Genomic DNA, 19,458 nt, shown 5'->3' on the forward strand with positions numbered 1-19,458 from the left:
CATTTGTATTTAAAGAAAAATACAGTTTCATAAGGATAATTAGTGTTGTTCTATATTTACCAAAATTTATTCATAATTTTTGCTATATTATATCGACAAACCATGATTTTTGTAAGATTTCCTTCTGTTCCTTTTTAAATTCGATCAGTATTGGGTGTTTTAAAGGTACCTAAAGATCGTTCAACCTCTATATTAGTAGTTGGAACAAATTTAAAGGTGCCTAGATCTTCAGGAGTCTAGTTAGACGAAGGCATCTCATCAACCTTTTACATAAATGGAAGATTAGGATTTCTGTGAATAATTTTATTTTTCACAGAAATATTTCGCCTTTTTTTCAGGAAATTTTTTTAATCTTGTTTTCAGGCTTTAGAAAGTATATTCCGATGATCATAAATGAGTATTCCTTCTGTCTCAAGATTTGTAATAGTTTCCGGTAAAAAGGACAAATTAGCTTGGATGAAACGAACTTGCACGCAATTTTCAATGACGAGGGCAATTTTCTTTATCTCTTCAAAATAGGTTTTGTAGTACATGGACGCATTGACCTTTCACTCCTAACAGACTCAATTTAAATTGCACAACATCCAATCAAAGTTAGGAAAAAAAATTCGCTAAATTATTTCTCCCTTTTTGCAAGACCCAAGGAGTATTAACAGTGATTTTGAAACAAATTTCCTCTGCTGTAGGAATCTGGCTCCCTCACATATCCAATATATAATCATAATCCTGCCTTCATTATATATACATATATAGTTTTTAGGGGTGTACCAATGCATCGGAATCGGGAAGAATCGGGCTTTTTTGAAGTATCGGTTATCGGCTCAATACTGTCAATTCCACCGATAACTACGATAATTATTTATATGACTTATTTCAGTTTTTGGAGACAACATCAACTTTACAAATAAAAAAAAATAGCTGGACATGATGACATCGTTTACACAAATTCCAAAAAAAAAAAGGGGGGAGAGATTATTTAAATTTTCATGTTTGTAAGGAAATTTACTTGAATTTACAATTTAAAAATAACCACAGTTTTACTACCAATCATTTGAATTGTATCATGAATCGTTCAAAAAGTCCACAACGGTAGGAGTTGGGTTGATCGGCTTACTCTGAAACCATTAAGTATCTTTTTTACTATTTTTTTTTTCTTCCTTTTTTTTTGTTGTTGAACAATATTGTTTATAAAAGAACTGAAGTCGATTATATATTTTCTGAGTCAAGTTCAAGTCATCAGTATTCGTCTCGGGTCCATTAAAAAATACAAGAACCCGGACTCGAGGACTGGTTTATACATATTTCAATTCCTAGGGCAGGAATATAAAACTAAAAAGGTAGGACTTTGAGACAGTTCAAGACCAGTTGATCTCATGTGGGCCGGTAAAATAATAGTGAAGAGCCTATTGTCAGTATCTCAAGTTTTTTTTTTTTAATCAATGAGGCAGTTGAAATTAGATCAGAGGCCCAGGGGTGAGGAGGCTAACTTTTAATAGCTAACAAATGAGGAGTGTCAAATTATCTCCTATGAGCAAACGAGAAATTAATTTATTCCTGAGCACGGAAAGTAATTAACTTTTTAATATTAAAATTTGTTAAAAACTAATTAACATTGATAAATTTATGTATTTTTTTTCCTATCCGTAATTAATAAAAAGTTAAACATTAAAAAAGTAAACAATTTTGTTATTTGCTTATGAAATTACATTATAAGGAATCGGTAACGGAATCATCCATAAAGGGGGAATCGGAACAGGAATCGGCTGAAAATTCGGTATCGATACATCCCTTGTAATTTTCCCACAAAAAAGATGAAAATGAATAATTTCCCCCAAAAGGTCAAAATGAGCTAATACCTGAGCGATTGAGCGATATCTCACAAATCCTATGTCTAGTGTCCTATTGGTAGTGTTGGATCAGTTCTAAGACCTCCCCCTCCATTTTCAGTCTTTTTTTTTAATGGCAGTCCGATCTTTTTTACCATTTAACGGTCTTAGGACTGATACATAGGTCTTTCAGTCCTACAATCCCAGCTATATTTCTATTTTATTCACTCCTAGCTGGGAATATCTACGTAATTCTGACACTATTGATTATTTCATATTTAAGCATGTAAAAGTAGAAATTTTTGAATTTTTTTTCCAAAAAATTTGATAATTAAAACTTAATTTCTCAATTTTTATGTGAAAAAAAATGGATTTTTAATTAATTTTTTTTTCAATTTTAATTGTTGGATTTAAAAAAAAAACTAATATAGTAAAAAGTCATTAAATATTAATATATCTTTAAAAAATCATGTGAGAACTGTAAATGAAACAAATTTTAATATAATTGTTGTTTTCAAGTCCTGTCTTGTTGTATTATCTTATCTAAGCTATCAAGTAGACAGGCTCATTTAAAGCATTAAATAAGGTATTTTTAATAAATGTTTTTAAGAATAAATATAAGGACTTCCATAATATCAATATTTATTTAAGATTATTTCATATTCAAATATTTCTATGCTAATCATACCGTTTGATAGTAAGATCCACTTCGTCAAGAAGAATAATATTATCAGGAGTATTTTTTTCTACAATTATAATTGCTAAAATATCAACAATTATTTCTCAAAATGTCCTCTTTCTGCAGCCACCATGGCCACCTTCTGGGCCTCAAGGCCTTGCCCACCTTGATGACGTAGTCATTGCCATTGGGCATATCAGCCCACCTCTTTGGAACTGAGGCTTTCAGGGAACCTTCTACGTTTAAAATAGCATTAGTATTATATTACGAATATATAGCATTATATTACGACTATATTTATATATTGTACGATTGTTTTTCCTAAAAATAAACCAAGGATAGTTTTATATTCATTGTTTATTGCTCTACAATTTATATTACATAAATATTTCAATTACCTATTCCACTGTAGGACCCGATATTTAAAGTTAATTATTATGAAAATATCCCACTAAATAAAAATTAAGCTATGGTAATTGGTACTCACACATTTAATAGGAGGTGCTTCTTTAAGTGCGAGGAATAATTAAGGCTTAAGAAAATGATGATAAGAGAAAAGCCTCCATTTCTACCAAAACTCAAATCCATTGTAATTGTTCAATTTTGTGAATTTGTGTCTATTCATTATGTTGTGAATTGATTGAATTCCAGAGGGACCCCCAGGACTCAAGTTGGACTTGAGTCCGTATTTTGAAGACTTACGACTCGACTTGATCTCACAATCAAAGACTCAAGACTTGACTTGGACTGGATAGCTAAGACCCGAAAGCTAGTTTTATACTGAACTCACGAAAATACTAAACTCTACGCTATAATTAGGGGGAGAGTGAGGATACTTGTTACGGAGGAGATAATATGTTATGTAAAGTTAAGGTGGTTAACCCTGTTCTTATACAATTGAATATTTTCTTTTGTTTATCAAATCAACATAAAACCTGTCTTACCTAATTCTTACAGTTATAGAGAATTCCGACATTGAAATTTTTGACTCAAAAAAGTAAACATTTTAGGTAAGTGTTTTACTGAGATATATTTCTATTATAAAACATGTGATTTTAATTTAATTTTATTAAATGTTTTAGTCTAGTATGTTGATCATTTAATTGACATGCTTCGACTATATTATTAGTTTCAATATTCAGTTCACATCAACAGTTAAGCTCAGTACAGCTGCTGGAGTATTCTAGAATCGAAATAGAAAAATAAGAACAAAGGTCTTCGTGAATCTTCTTTCCTGCACAAAGATTACAAAACCGTGCATCTTTTGATTTAAAAATTCAAGGGAAACACCAATTTTAACCAAAGATAAACAATAACGAACTATAAATCTCATTTGTTTTTATACCATTCAAATCTGAACACTTTGAATTTTAAACTTCAACAAGATATGATTTATTAATTAACTATAGAATTTTAACAAAATTAATACTATAATTAGATGTGTGTCTGAGCTCTCTTAATCATTAATATAGACATCCTTAACAGCAATGATGGCTTCCAGACGAGGGCGGCGGAAGGCTTGGCACCCCCTGTGAATGTAATACTCTGTCATGGTGTCCCAGTGCTGGCTCTCAACATTCACCCAGAATATGTAATAATGGGGGTAATGTCAGGATTTAGGGGGGGGGGTCAAAAAGAGTTCAAAAGACACATTCAAAACTCATTCCATGGACTCGTCCGTGTCCAGTTTGGCCTTTTTGACAGAGCTCTTCTTTCTCTCCAATGTTTCGGTCTTGCTGGTGACGTAGACGGTGGTCCTGAAGAAGCCCAAGTGCTTGGAGTGTGCGAATGGAAATTCGTTCATCACGTTTAAATGTCATTTTCTCAACTTGTTCATAAACTAGGGAGCCCCGGTTTGTTTTGTTTTGTAACTAATTGCTTTAGTATATCGAAATATGAATTAATTTCAATCACTCAACCTTAATTAATAATTGAATTAGTAAGTGTTCAGATTTCTAAACACCACCTGGAAGATATTAAGGCGAAATATCCTTGAGGTAAAATGGCTTAAGGCGAAAGTAAAAGGACACCGTTAAAAAGAGAGTTACTACAGTGGTAGGGAGATTAACACTGCCTAAACTTTGTAGAAATTATAATTGTCATTATATCTACACAACCCATTAGCGCCAGACTCAAAATGTTTTACACATTTCAACACCTCCTTCACATGAAATAATAATTTAATTAATAAAAAAAACGATCTACACCTCTCAAAACTTGTATACATGCTATGGGCAATGTACAAAATGCCCGGGCAATCTATGAAATTTCCAATAGAGGGGTCAATTATCGTTTACATTTACACCAAATTCATTTACATTGTCAGGCAAAATGATTGTGAGTAATTTGATTATTAAACCATTCATTGTAAGAAATGTTATCATTAAGTATTTGATTAAGATACAATTTCATTGCAAGCAATTTGACAACCTAGTGCAGGGATGTCCAACCTTTGGATCGCGGTCAACATTGGGGCCAGCCAAATAAAATTTGCTTTTTATTTATATTTGGTCTAAAATTGAAATAAATTTGTATTTAATAGTTTTGTTTTACATAGTTATTTTTCAAGAAATTTCACTTAATAGGTTCTACGCCCCATTAAAATATTTGAAGTGGTAATGCGGCCCATTATATTAAACAGCTAGACATCCCTGATCTTGTACATTTTTATTGAAATTTTTATTATATCCAGACAATTAAACTATGGTATTAAATTGTTACAAGACACTCCATTTTATTTTGCAAAATATACCTAGGCCAACAGGTTTTGCAGGTAGATCAAGCCCTATCACCACCCCTATATTGAGTATCAAGGGCACCTTCGAATATGTTATAACACAATCCAGCCCACAGGTTACGCTAGTTAACCGCTTGACCTCAACGGGGATCAAAATCCATCGACGCCGCTATTATGACTATCAAGGATCCCTTCCAATATCCTACGATACACCTCATCCCACGGGTTGTGCAAGTAAAACGCTGGTCGAAAAGGTGGGTCTTTAGCCACCACTATATACATATTATTGGCTAATATTTTGCATAGGGTGCCAAACTGATTTAGATTGGTTTGTTCGATTGCATGGTTGATCATAATACCAAGTAAATGGTTTTGGACTTTACCACTGGCTTTGCCTGAGGCCCACAAATGATTAATTAAATCTTACCAACTCGAAGATAAAATTATAAAATCTACTAGATATGTCCATTCATCAAGCTGTGTATGCTACCAGGCCTTAAAAAAATATGTATATCTCAAAGTTTATTAAATAATTATTGGTGGGTAACTTCCCAAATATATGACTTTGTTTTCTTATTGTTCTGGAGCTTCAGTTAATTAATTACCTTGGATTGGAGTTCACGATGAAAATCTATATGTAAGTGTCCTACCTTCTTCAAAAATATAGCAAATAAAGTAAACATGTTACAAAATGCTGATTTACGGAGAGAAAAAAACATGCAGGAGGTTTGGACGGAAGTATATAAGTTTTTGGGGATCTCCAAAGAAATGCTGGATTTTTATTACTTAAATGGGGGAAATCAAATTCGTGTCCCTTATATTTAATGTAGATAAATTCTTAATATTTCACCCAGGCTCAAACAATTTTCAATCTATTGCTTCATTTAATTGCCCCATTTGCTGGAAAATAAGTCATCTTAATATAGCCTTCAAATGACTATTGACCACTCTATTGGAAATTTTATAGTAGTTCGGGCATTTTGCAAATTGTTATTTTTAGAGCTGAACATACAAGAAAACTACTTGATTTCAAGATTAATTCATTTATGAAGCAAGATGATACGTTGTAAGAAATATCGAAAAGAATCGATAAATCATGTGAACATAAAAATATTCATCGCACCTATGAGGGAGACTTCCCGATATTCTTTGCTCATTCTGCTATACTTTAGTTAAGTTATGGTATCAAGACTTATATTTTTGAATGAACTGTCAGTGTCTAAGCAAGAAGTAACTCATATATGTACATCAGACTATTTTATACATTTTCAGACATACTTGAATTTTTGAAAAATAAACGTTTCATCTCCCTTTTCAAATATTAAAATTGCGAAGAAGCTGTTACGAGTATCATTAGAAGCAGAGGAATCATGATCTAATGAACGTCTATAATTTATCACAGAACAGTCTGATTTGTATTAGTGTCATCAGTCCTCCCTTGGCATAGCTGATTGTAGCTGTTTTCCTACCAAACATTCTTCAAATTGTCAGGGATAGCTTGTTGATTTTTGTTTTGTTTTTTTACATCCCTAAAACACACGATTTCATCAATAATTTTATTCTATAAGTATACGGCTTACTTTTTCCAATAAACAAAGATGTAGTGTATTTCCCTTTAAGCTGGTTTAATTAATTTTCATAATTGCATGTTTCAGAGCAGCTTACTCTACGAATTATGATTTCAAAAAAGGTACTACATAGGATTTGAAATTTGAATTAATTGATATCAAGAGCCTTCGTTCAGAATGCCTGTCATTTCATACTCTGTCATTGATACTTATTTTGATTAAAATCAATCTGTATAATATTGAATGATTATTATCTCAATAATAATTAATAGTTGGTAATAAGAAAAATACGGAAGGGTAGTGAATAGCTAAAAAAATTATTTTCCTTTGGTCAGTCGAGGTTGAGAGTGGATAAAAAAGATTGTGAACATTGGTTGTTCGCGCATCAAGTTGTAGAAGATTTACTGATTTAGTTTAACAATAATTATTATCGGTAATAGTTTCCGGTTTCCTTTTATTTAGGGTATAATTTGTTAATTGAGGATTAATTAGAAGGATGTCGTCTAGTGAAGATTCCTCGTCACATATATGTAAAGTCTTAGAGAAGTCTCATGGACTTTCCCGTCCAACCAAGGCAACGATTGAGAGTCCAACTCTTATTTCTTCATCTTGGGCACAATTAGTTTTTCAGGAGGAGAAAGAAGTGTCATGGACTCGAAAATTTATTTTGAGTAATGATTCCTGGATTGATTCAGGGTCTTCCTCTTCAGACGTGGATTCCCTTGTTTATAGGAGTCCAACATTTTCATTGCTCAAAACTCATTTAAGAGTTTTTGATGGAAATCGATTGATGTATGTTCATAAATAATGACTCACCAATTTGGTCTATTTATTTATTCTTAGTGTCGTTAGCACTTTAGTTATGCAGTCAATGACATTCATTATTATGTTAATATTTTATTATAGAAAATCAGTTGAGCTCAAAGATCACCATGGAGTAATTTACAACACGGAAAATAGTTCTATAGCCGAACATGGGTCACTTTTAGCGTATATAGCTGAAGAAAAAAAGACCTACTAATACACGCTATTTCGAAAAAAAAATCATCGGAATCTGGTGTGGTTGGAACAGAGTATGACTATGTAAATACTTTTGGAGAACAACTTGAAGACAAGGCGTGCCCATGCATTGTTTTAGCTGATTCGGAATCCTTGGAGTCCTTCCCAATTAAAATATTAACATCCAAAGATCTAAATGATGAATACTACCCAATGTCTGTTCAATTCAAATCCAAGGATATTTTAGTAGGAGTTGGACTCCCTACCAAATCTGCATATAGATTAGGTCTTCGTTCTTGTAGTAATCGTCCGTCCATTATCTTTCAAATCAATAGGGATGGTACTGACTTTAAAATTTTGTATGGGGCCTCTGCTCAAAGTAATAGCCGTGAAGTTCGAACGACAACCAATGGGGATGTGTTTTGGTTCAGCAGGGATTTATATGAGAAGCTACATCCAGGGCCTCATTTAACTGAGTTGAATTTAATGGGAATTGTTGGAGGAAGTGATCCTGAAATCATTGTGAAGAGCTCAGATGCAAAGTTTTTTGATCAAGTCGCACCTAAGCGCATCAGTTTGAATGATGACACCCTTATTCTAAACACCATTGTGGATGGAATGACACTATGCCCATCGATTGTTCACGTAAAAGAGAAGTGTATTGAATTAATGGAGAATGCTCGAAATATTAGTGTACTAGATTCACAGTATGGATTCGTTGTCGGAATTAAGTGCAGTCCAATTGAGCCTTGGTCTTTGGTATCAGCTAAAGCTAGTGAGCGGGTCTTTAAACCCCTGATAAATCATGACGGATCTCTACCAGAAAGAATTTACAAACCTCTATATTTGAAAGCTCACGGAGGAAATAAATTACCATTTAATGCAATCTTTGTTGGACCATCACCCTCTGGAGACGACAAGACTCCACTTATTGTTATTCCTCATGGAGGTCCCCATTGCGTTAAAAGTTCTTCCTATTCTCAAATGTTAAATTTTTTTATTGAATTGGGATTCTCTGTACTTTTGGTTAACTACAGAGGATCCCTCGGCTATGGGGATGAGTCTGTACATGGATTGTTGGGGAACGTGGGTAAGGATGATGTTGAGGACTGCATACAAGCTCTTCAAGAATGTCTTAAAACTAATTCTCACTTAAACGATAAGGAAATTTTTCTTTGGGGTGCTTCTCATGGTGGGTTTTTAGTGACTCATCTTGCCGGTCAGTACCCAGAGCTTTTCACTGCAATTGTGGCTTTGAATCCAGTTATCAATATAGCAAGTATGGCCTCTGCAACTGATATTCCAGATTGGTGTTTTAATGAAAGTGGATTTCCCTTTCACTACAATACTCCTTTGACCCCTGATATAGCTAAAATAATGTGGGAGAAATCCCCCATAAGTCATATCAAAAATGTTAAGGCTCCTATTCATTTGTTGATTGGAAAGGAGGACTTGAGAGTCCCTCCATCTCAAGGATATGAATATTACAAGGCACTTAAAGGACTAAATAAGGAAGTTACAATGAGCGTTTTTCCGGATAATCATAGCCTTGGAAAGCCTCTTATTTATGCTAATTGGATGATCAAGACTGGGCTATTCTTTCTCGAGAGGCTAAAATCTAAATAATATATTTATTTTATTTTCATAAAAAAATATGTCAGTTTTGAATTAGTTAATAAAATATTTTGATAAATTTTTTCGAGTGTATCATAATTTAATTGTTTGTTATTGGTGTTATCCTTAACCAGTATTGATTCATAATGTCTTCGTCTTTGGACGTAATGAACAAAATATCAAAAGATGGAGAAAGTTTTTTGGATATTGTTCATAGCCGTATATGTGAAATATTCAGTATGATTCAAGGTGATGATTTTGAGTTTGAGGAATCTAACCAGAATTATGTGTCAGAATTGAAATCAAGACCTCCTACCAAAATAAGAAAGATGAGGAGTATTACCCCCAGTGTCTCCTCACATTTTACCTTTTCGGGCTCATCAATTTGTGAATGTAGCTCCAAAGCAGACGCGAAACTAGAAAAACTGGGAAGATTGGTGCATGATAAAATCTGCAACCTACTTGACGACATTGGAACTATCAGACGATACGCATTCGTTAAAAAATCGACCCGTGAATTCACCAATGAACAGATTATCATAGATGCAATTCAAAATCTTGTACTGATGGAAAAACTCTTATTCAAGAAATTGGAGAAATTGCCGGGGATCCGTACGGAGAGAATCAAAATCATTTCAAAGGCACATGAGCCATTGAATAATCATTTATCGGCCTTGATACTCTTTGACCTAAGAACATTAACAGTGCTTAAATCAATGGCAAGTAAACTGATTGAGCTTTACCTTGAACTAGCAGATTTGACGCAGGGTATCAAGGAAGAAAAAGAATTTGCCAATAACTTTTTCAAAAACCTTTATACATAGAATAGTAATTCCTTATCGAAACATAAAATGAATATATTATATTTTTACAGAAATTATTATAATAACATATTTTAAATGTGAAGAGATGCTAAGCGTTTTAATCTTCTGATCATTGCTTCCAAAAATCCAACCGAGCTCTGTTTCTTAGAATACAATTGTTCCACATCTTGTAGTTTCATGAACAATGAATCACTAAATACTGTCACAGCCTCCTCCTTCAATTTGGCAATTCCATCAGAGGATACGTATGCTGGCGAAACGACACAAGAAGAGTCTCCTGCCATGAATGGTTCATCTATAAATAAATAAAATTATATAAATAATAAATATCAATTAAATGATAGTGTGATAAATTAATACCATTTAATCTTTTCACGGCCTTCTGATAGGGAGTATCTTGATTTTTACAGGCGTATAACAAAAAATGTTCTAAATGCCTCCAAATGAGAAGAGAAGCTCCCTCAATGGCAATCCCAGCTAAAGTAATTTCGTGCTCTTTGTTTTTGATAGACGCTTTGATTTTTCGACTGGCCAAAAGACGCTTGTCCATTGATTTCCCAATCGATTCTTTTGATCCTAATAAGATAGCTAACTCTGCGGATGATAAATGCTGGATCGAGGATAACTTGTCCTGTAAATCTGTTAATGAAGAGTGAGCCGCAATGAGATGGTTGGACAAAGATCGCAGTACAGTAACAATGTGGCCTAAGCTTGGAGGACGGCTCGGAATAGAAATATTGAGATACTCTGTAAATTAATAAGAAAAAAACATTGTTGGGAAAGTTGATTTAAAAAGTACTTGAATATAAATTCAAACTCACCGTGCCCATCAGATCCATGAGCTTCACTAAGGGAGGGAGTGAAAAGTATTCGGCAGTATTTTGAATTATTAGCACTTAGTGTTACGATATTTCGAGCAAAGTTAATGACATTGGCATGGATTTCTAATAGAAGACGAATGGCTTCTGATTGATTTTTATTTTCATATTCTTTCACTGTTTCACTAAGATTGAATTGAGGGATGAGCGAAAGCATGAGACGCTGAAGTCTAGATAAGCTTCCGAGAGAATCTACATCGTGAATATCATCACTTGCTGCACATCTAGAAATTACACCTGTGAGGAGTCCTAATTCTTGAAGTGCAGCCAAATTTTCTTCCAAGGAGCGATGTCGATAAGCTATTTTAAGATTGTTTCTTAATATCCCTCTAACTAGATCCTCATTTGCAGAGATAAAATGTAAAATTTGAACTGTTGCTGAGCGATTCTGTATGCCTCCAAGGGAAGACATGATCGTCTGACATAGGCGTAGAACAGGGAACAATATTTGATGATAACGATCAAGAGCGGAAGGAGCGCCAATTTCAATAGGTGGTTCTGGTCTAGCCGAGAATACTTGTATCTCCGCGAGTCTTAACATGAGGCCAGACTCTAGGAGAAGCTCAGCTCCAGACATTGTTGACGCAAGTCTTGTAAGCATTCCTATTTTACTTTCATAGGTGTAAAGTGTTCTCAAATTTCCTTCTGCTCGTGAATTAGATGTCATTAATTGAAGGAGTCCCTCGTCTTCACTTTTGATGGATTCAATCAAATGTCTTAAATATCCCTGGTTTGATAAATACCAAATCCAAGATCCTTTTGAATCAAGTGAAATGAGTTCTTCGAGAACACTCATGGCTAGCATTCGACGAATATCATGCCCACTAACGGAATCCCGACAAATGATCTCTAAAAAGTTTTCACCAAAGCCAGCAAGTACCTCCAAATTTGCCTTTCTTAGTTTCCCTTGATCTGATAATTCCAAGGAATTAATATCCGAAACAGAAGAAGATTTTTCCCCTTTTCCAATTCTTAAATAATTTAGAAGAGCTCCATATAAATTAGATCTTACTCTTTGAGAACTAGCACTTGTCCCTTCTATCCATTGTATCAGACCCTTCAAGATAACTTGGAGAGCTGTCGAATACACTCGATTTATTGAGTTCTTTTTCCCAGGATTATTCAAGACTGAAGTTTGAGCGTCTAGAATGGGTACATAAGATTCCCCCATAAGCATAGGTCCATCAATAGACTCTGTAGCGATGTACGTTTGCCTTAAAGCAGCTAGAAGTAGAAGCAACACGCCAGATACTTTGTTTGATAATTCCGACATCGTTCCATCTTGGAGAACTTTGTTTAAAAGGGTTTGCAAGAGTTCCAAAAGCAACTGTTGCTTCGACGAGGAAGGAAGAATATCCAGAGGAATAGAGCACAAAAGAACCTCAGTAACTTGCCTCCAGGCGTCGAGCAAATGTCTTCTTGTAAGAGCTTCTTCTTGCACTGCATTCCAGCGAACAGCATAAAGTAATATACTATAATAATAAAATGAATGAATTAAAGTGTAAATAATATATAGATGTGTTGAGTGTTACATTAATACTCAAGTCACTTACTTTTGAATTTCATCATTAATAAGTTGTCGTTGATTTAAACTGGATGATACTTGAAGATTGGTTAGTTCAGCATTCAAAATCCTGTGCAATTCTTGAACTTTGATGGATCTTTCTCCATTACTAGATAGGGTTTCACAATCTTTTAAAACTTGATTCACTTGTGCATCATCAAATAATTGCCAGGATGGAGGGTCAATTGGGTTTTCATTAAAATCAATAAAATTGAGAAGTGCTAACAGTCGATGCTGCCCATGACTTTCTGTGTGAATGGAAGGGTTCATGGTCGTTGGAGCTCTAGAGAGCTGAGTTAGAGAAGCATCCGTTAAAATTCCACCTAAGAACTGAGAATCGTCTCCTTGTCCATCTACCATTTTTGAGCCCACAGATGAAGAGTCCAATAAAAGATCCGTCAGATGAGATATTTGACTCCTCAATCTGGAAGCACTCACAATTTTCAATTCCACGGCAACCGTTTTGAGTAACCAGGAAACTGCTTTAAGAGCGTGAACAGCTGGTTCTTTGCTCTCGTCAATTTTCAAGGGTAAGAGGGACAACTGTGTGGACAGAAAATCTTCAGAAGATCTTAAATATCTTAAAGTTGGCTCTGAAGTCACATGATTAGACGCCAAGCTATAGATTAGTTTGTATGCAGTTTCACAAAGATGAGGATTGGTAAATAGGGCAAGCGGTGGAACCCGTGGCTCTGGTGGGCGAAGTATTCCCAAAAGTGCATGAAAAGGTGTCCTGATACTCCCTAAAATACCTGGCTGTTGAAGATTTGTTTTGGAAACACCTTTTTTAAGGTCAAATCCAAGAAGGAAATGACTGAACGATGGTGCAGGCATATCTAAACCAGATTGAAGAAGTTTAACAATTGCAATTTTGGCACTTCCAATTACTTCTGCATTATCCGTTTCATAATCTAATTCATCATCCAAAACATCGGTAAAACCCTTCATGATAGAATTGGCTATAGTATCAGAGGATGTAAACGTTGCCAACAATCCTGGTTGAGCAGAAACTGAAGAGGATATATATGAAAGGACATTAATAGCAGCGAGTGCATGTTTAGGAAGCCACCAAGAATATGTAATATATCTGCAAATATTAAGAGTATGATCCGGTCTTCCCGAACGAGGATTTATTCCTAATAACAATTTGTCCAGAGCTGTAAGCATCAAACTAGTATTAGATGAACGTGCTGCCTCTAAGACAGATTCTTGCACCGCTAATCCTGCATGCAAAATTTCCAAAGAATAGAGACAAGACTCTTCCAAATGTTCTTTTCCAGGGAAATCCGTATACGTTTCTAAGATAGAGCAGCCTTCATCCAAAATAAAGGTTAGCATACGTAGAAGCTCAGAAGTTTGAAGTAAATGAACGACTATTTTAAATCCAGGATGGACTTCCTTTTCAAACAAACCCGGCAGAGGCTCATACTCCTTCAACAACTTGAATATTAATTTCAAACACAGAGAAGCGACTTGCCATTTCTCTCCAGGAATTTTGTATGATCTAGTGTGGCACTTCAAAAACACATGATCCCGAATGAAATTGAGATAAGGATCAAAGCCAGGGACCCGATTTCCTGCACCAAGATTGGAAGGAATAGAATTATTCGTTAAAGTATCCAAAAGAGTCAAAAGAGCTCTTGTCATTGGATATTCTTCACATCTAGATTCGATTTCTTCCAACTCGGTGATTATACCCTGGCGGGAAATATTACTACCAGGTCCATTAGAATTTTGAATGGATTTAGAATCTGGAACCAATTGAGCTGATTCAATACTCTGCCAAATCAAAGATGAAAATTCTGGAGATTTGGCCAAAACGGATAGGGTTAATAAAACATCTGATTTTAAATTAGTAGGTACGGCACAGCCTAAGAGACCCACTAGCACTAATATGGGTTGCCATACAGAATTATCTCCAATGGCAACTCTAGCAACTTCGCTATAATTACAAACAGCCGCAATTAACCTGAGAACAGAACTTAGTCCCTTGATTTCTTGAGGAGAAATTCCTCTAGTCATTGGCCTATGCATATAGATGGTAGAAGTATCTATAGCTGAACTGGCTAGTGGGGTCTGAGGCATCCCTTGTCGAAGATTAAAAAAGTATTGTTGAAGTGAATTAAAAAAATGATCCCAAGACACTTGACTTTGACCACTAACTTTTAAAAGATTGAAGCAATGAAGGGCTGCTTGAGGATGCCCACTAAGACTCACAAGCATATCCAAGTATGGCATAAATAAACTCGGGACTAATAAGTCTCCTGCGAGCCTAACAAATTTGTTAAGAGAAACCTGACGAACAGGTAGTCTTTCCCCTCCTTCAGAAGGACACCAGTATTCCAGCATAAGTCCAAGTGCAAGACTATCATCCTTATAAAGGGACGATATCGTATTCAACAAGTGCTCAAAATGTTGTCCAGCAAGAGGGACAGCATATGAAATACCCTCTTGATCGTGCATCAATTTATTTCTTCCAGCATCATCTGCTCTATTCCTCAACTCCTTCACTTTCAAAGGCATGAGCACTATCAGATCTGTGAGTAATTGATGGAGTCTGCGCATGTAGAATTCTTCTTTAAACATGTTCGGATTACTCAGCACAAACTCGGGAAGAGTGTGAAATACTCTATTTTCTAATGCTAAATCAAGTACAGACTCATCCTCGTCAACATAATTGGGAGCTGTGGGATGTTGCGGTAGAGATCTCATAGAGCAAAGGAGCATCGACCATCCAAATTGTAGAAGTGATTGTATTACAAGATGTTCCCATCTTTTTTGATGATTGGTAATATATTTATGGATAGCTCCAAGGAAGTCGGGATCCTTCACCAAGGGTAGATTTTGCACCGTTTCTTCACCATCTTCGCACTGATATCATATGAATAAGATATATCTTATTTATCATTTGATAAATATATGATGACTTACCTTATTAATTGAACTTATGTCAATGGCATAGAGTGCAGCCATAGTAAGAGTTAGATTAACAGAGTCTAGAACACCGGAGGCAGTACCCTCTGTAGGTTTCACTTTTGACAAATAGTCTAATAGCCTAAGTGTTTCATTCTTGGGCAAACCAGACTGTGCTGCATAGCAATAAATACAATCTGCTAAGCCTTGACGTACTTCTTGAAAAAGATCTCGTACTTGCTTACGATGTTTTGCATCCCCAAGAGCCATATGTTTTTGTAGATTATTTGACTCCTTGACCCAATCCAAGTCCTTGAGCAAAGTTAATATTTTATCCACAAGACCCTCTTCCAGGAGGGATGTGGTATAGGCCGTTGATAGCTGTGTGATGTCCTGAGGGGTTTCAAGGGTCCAGGAGAGTCCTTCTCGACTTTGAATCAGAGAGCGAAGGGACTGGACAAGTGCTTTTCTGGAATCATAGTAGAGTAGAACAGAGACTAACCCACGGGTGAGTCCCGGATATTGACTCAATTGCTCTTCTCCCGCCACGAGGAGTTGAAGAGAGGAAATTTCGTTTAATTGAAAGAGCTCTGACACGATGAGCGCCTCTTCGCAGATGCGGGGACTTAGGGAGTACTGGCTGCATCCCGGCAATTCAGAATTCTTCTCGGAAGCCTTCTTCACTAATTCCGCATCTTCTGTACTCGGCGGCTGTAACAGAAAATCAAAAATTCATTCCTCATCATTAGGAACGGACCTTGTGGCAAAAAAAGTTCAAGACTTACGATATTTTTTAATAGAGCGATAAAGTTGGGCTTGTACTTCCGAAGAGCCGTCTCTAACTCAGGTCTTTTCCCGGGTTCTCGTCGTAGTATAACAGACTCCACCAAGGAGGACAGTTCCCGCAGGGACAGCCAAGGGTGATTCAAATCTGAAAAAAAGAGGAGGGGAATGAAATGAATAGTTCAAAGACCCCATTAGAACATGTTCTTACTTTCGTGCATAATGCGAATCGAATGGATACTGATTAATGTATCTCTTCCTGATTCAATTAATAATGGGATCGAATCCCGCGCGGCAAGAGACACTAATTCAAGAGGGCAATGGCAATTACTCAGTTAGAGCAATAATAGTTCTGTCCTCATCATGACGTCAGTAAAGCTACAAATGACGTGAACAATAATAGGATGAGTGACCAAGAACTGTAACTTGAGCTAGATAAAATACTATAGAGTGGTCGCCCGACATAATTACTAATTATTCTTGATGTCGACCATTTAGGGGGCCATAATAAACAACGAAATATTATAGCAATTAAATCCCTTTGCCCTACATATTAAGAAAAATAGCCAGCAATGGGATGTCCAATTGGGACCATAAATATAAAAGAACTTAAAACCAATGACTATGAGTTCTTATACTACAGTATAACATTGTTCAAACTTTATTGTCTGTCAAAAATTTTATCCCCCTAGCTTTATTATACTGATCCATGAGTGTCCGTAGGAGAGGTTCAGGGCTATAGACCCTAATGTATTAGTAATATGTTGTTACATTGTTACACAACTTTATTTACGTATTATATATAAAAATTAACTATTAAAATGGAAAGAATAAGATATTTTTCTCTAATAATTATCCACCTTTTCTCGTCTCTGATGATCAATTAAAAAAAAAAAATTGTACAAATTTAAACCCATTTTAGGGATTTTCAGTACGTATTACTTTGATTAAAAAATATAATGTTTAAGATGGCATCTCCATCATTTATGATGCAATTTTTGACTCAGGTTTTTATTTATGATGCAATTTTTGACTCAGGTTTTTATAAAACTTTGTTATTATATAAAAACTATTTACTTATTTAGTAAATTTATATACTGTAAATTATTGTTTTTTAATTGCCAATTAGAATTATTTATAGGCAATTATTCTCAATAAGTAAAATTTATCAGCTGAAAGCACCTCTTCATTGTGAATTAAATGTCATATTTTACTATGATTAATACTTTATTTAAAAATTAAATCTTATAAATTAGACGTTGTGTATATTCTAATTAAAAATTGAGTAATTTATTTATTTTTTCATTATTAACAGTTAAACGCCTGATAAAATAATATAATATATTACTTTATAAACTATTCTTGAATAGTATTTTAAAACCCCAAAAATTGTTTTTGAGGGAGAAATGAAGGCATTGCATATATACAACTCAAAATAGATAATATATGGTAAAGGGTTTTCTAAGGGAAAATTCAAAAACTTAAATAATTAAGTCAATATTTTTTTGAGCACATACTTTACCAATGAGGACGCCCTGTATCTTTCATTATATAATAAAAACAATATAATATTAATTAATTCTTTTTACTTTATGGGAGGAAAAGGTTGCATGGCTATTTACATTTTAATAAACTCGTGTTTCTATGATGTTTTTTTTTATTTCTTTATCAATTTTTGGGGTATCTATTGGTGACTCTGGAAGAGGCTAATATTGGAGCTAGGAGATTCAAATTTTGTCATCATCATTAGAATCACATAGTCACTGGATTGTCCGTTTTTTTAAAAATTTATGCCTGCTAAAAATAGCAAAATGTATTCATTTATAAAATGTATTTATTAGATAGTGCATTTTTGTAGGTAAAATATATTAAATTCAGCCACTAAACTAAGATATCTGGTTTGGATTGTACAATAAGGTGTATACTTCAATTATATATAACTATTTTATTGTATTAAGAGATGATACAGTTGACTAAAAATGCGGTTGTATACTAGAAATGTAGGTATTGAAGTAAAATATTCTTATAATTTTGTTAATGGATTGCACACCACTGCAGCTAATCAAGGTGACTATATATAATGGATCTCAGTCTGTAAGAGAAAATGTCCAATTGATATTGCTAAGATTTGTGATAGGCATTTTACATCCAACGATTTTGACCGGAATCTCCAGGCTCAGCTTCTTGACTTAAAGACCAGGAAGAAATTAAAAAGTGATGCAGTCCCCTCACTCCATATTCCCTTTGTTTCTCCCAGTTCAGATGAACCCAAATCATCCAGAGATATTCGTAAGGAAACTCGCAAAAGGAAAGAGCATGTGAAACAACTATTGGAAGCAAGTAAATCATTATTTCAAAGTATCAAAGATAATGGAATGAAATTCATTTTAATCACTCATCTAAATCAAGATTGTCTGGAGAATGTATTCTCATGGATTCGTGCCATCACAGGAAACAATACTCATCCATTCCCAGTGGAAGCCCTCAGAAGACCAAAAGTAATTTTAATTGGAGAAAATCATGAACTTGTCTTAAGAAATCCAGCTGTTTAAGAGGAGTTAAATGATGATAATGATGGCGAAATAGTTACTAAATCAATAACGAGTCACTTTTTTTCGTCAGATATACAAGAAAATGAGCATGATGAAGATGCAATTGAATTATAGGAAACTGTATTGTCTGAAAAGGCATTTCAATGTTTTTCATTGTAACCATGAAGACGCAATTGACAAAAACCCAAACATATTTGAAAGGCTGCATAATCTTCGAATTGAATTATATCATAATTGGCCTAAATCAGTCATCATATCCTTCGTGAAAACAAGAACAAGAATTAAAGTAAATAACCTTATTAAAAAGCTTGAACTGAAGAACGCAAGTGCTAATCTGAGAAAACTTAGACAGATTGGTCAATTTACAAATTAATATTTATTATTCATCTTTGTATGTAAAAAATATGGTTGTTATAATTTTTTCTTATTGCTATTCTATTATTCACCACTCTTATATTTTTGTAATAAAATGGCAAATTAGATAATATACATAAAGGATATTACTATAAGCTTACATACAG

At 34.5% G+C, this 19,458-nt stretch overlaps 2 protein-coding genes and 1 long non-coding RNA gene across 5 annotated transcripts; 1 reads left to right on the top strand and 2 right to left on the bottom strand.

Annotated features, from left to right (window-relative positions):
• Positions 1 to 7,080: 7,080 nt before the first annotated feature.
• Positions 7,081 to 9,506, top strand: LOC121130302 (acylamino-acid-releasing enzyme). Of its 3 annotated transcripts, XM_040726064.2 has the most exons (3): positions 7,081 to 7,243; positions 7,303 to 7,602; positions 7,717 to 9,506. In XM_040726064.2, exon 3 carries the CDS (start codon positions 8,023 to 8,025, stop codon positions 9,433 to 9,435), a length of 1,413 nt encoding a protein of 470 aa, XP_040581998.1. In that variant the 5' UTR covers positions 7,081 to 7,243; positions 7,303 to 7,602; positions 7,717 to 8,022; the 3' UTR covers positions 9,436 to 9,506. The 3 variants fall into 3 exon arrangements, with proteins under 3 accessions (XP_040581998.1, XP_040581999.1, XP_040581996.1); XM_040726065.2 differs by lacking the exon at positions 7,303 to 7,602 and having other exon boundaries at positions 7,118 to 7,243; XM_040726062.2 differs by having other exon boundaries at positions 7,144 to 7,602.
• Positions 9,507 to 10,259: 753 nt separating this feature from the next.
• Positions 10,260 to 16,745, bottom strand: Nup205 (nuclear pore complex protein Nup205). Its single transcript, XM_040726061.2, has 7 exons — positions 16,597 to 16,745; positions 16,388 to 16,533; positions 15,621 to 16,313; positions 12,679 to 15,560; positions 11,069 to 12,597; positions 10,608 to 10,994; positions 10,260 to 10,542 (listed from the first exon to the last, which is right to left on the bottom strand). The coding sequence occupies exons 1-7, from the start codon at positions 16,604 to 16,606 to the stop codon at positions 10,319 to 10,321; spliced, it is 5,871 nt and encodes a 1,956-aa protein (XP_040581995.1). The 5' UTR covers positions 16,607 to 16,745; the 3' UTR covers positions 10,260 to 10,318.
• A 1,570-nt stretch (positions 16,746 to 18,315) lies between these two features.
• On the bottom strand, positions 18,316 to 19,428 carry LOC139907367 (uncharacterized). Its single transcript, XR_011783918.1, has 2 exons — positions 18,532 to 19,428; positions 18,316 to 18,477 (listed from the first exon to the last, which is right to left on the bottom strand). It is a non-coding gene; the product is annotated as an uncharacterized lncRNA (long non-coding RNA).
• Positions 19,429 to 19,458: the final 30 nt, after the last annotated feature.

Source organism: Lepeophtheirus salmonis, chromosome Z, assembly GCF_016086655.4.
Source record: "Lepeophtheirus salmonis chromosome Z, UVic_Lsal_1.4, whole genome shotgun sequence".
NCBI classification, from domain to species: domain Eukaryota; kingdom Metazoa; phylum Arthropoda; class Copepoda; order Siphonostomatoida; family Caligidae; genus Lepeophtheirus; species Lepeophtheirus salmonis.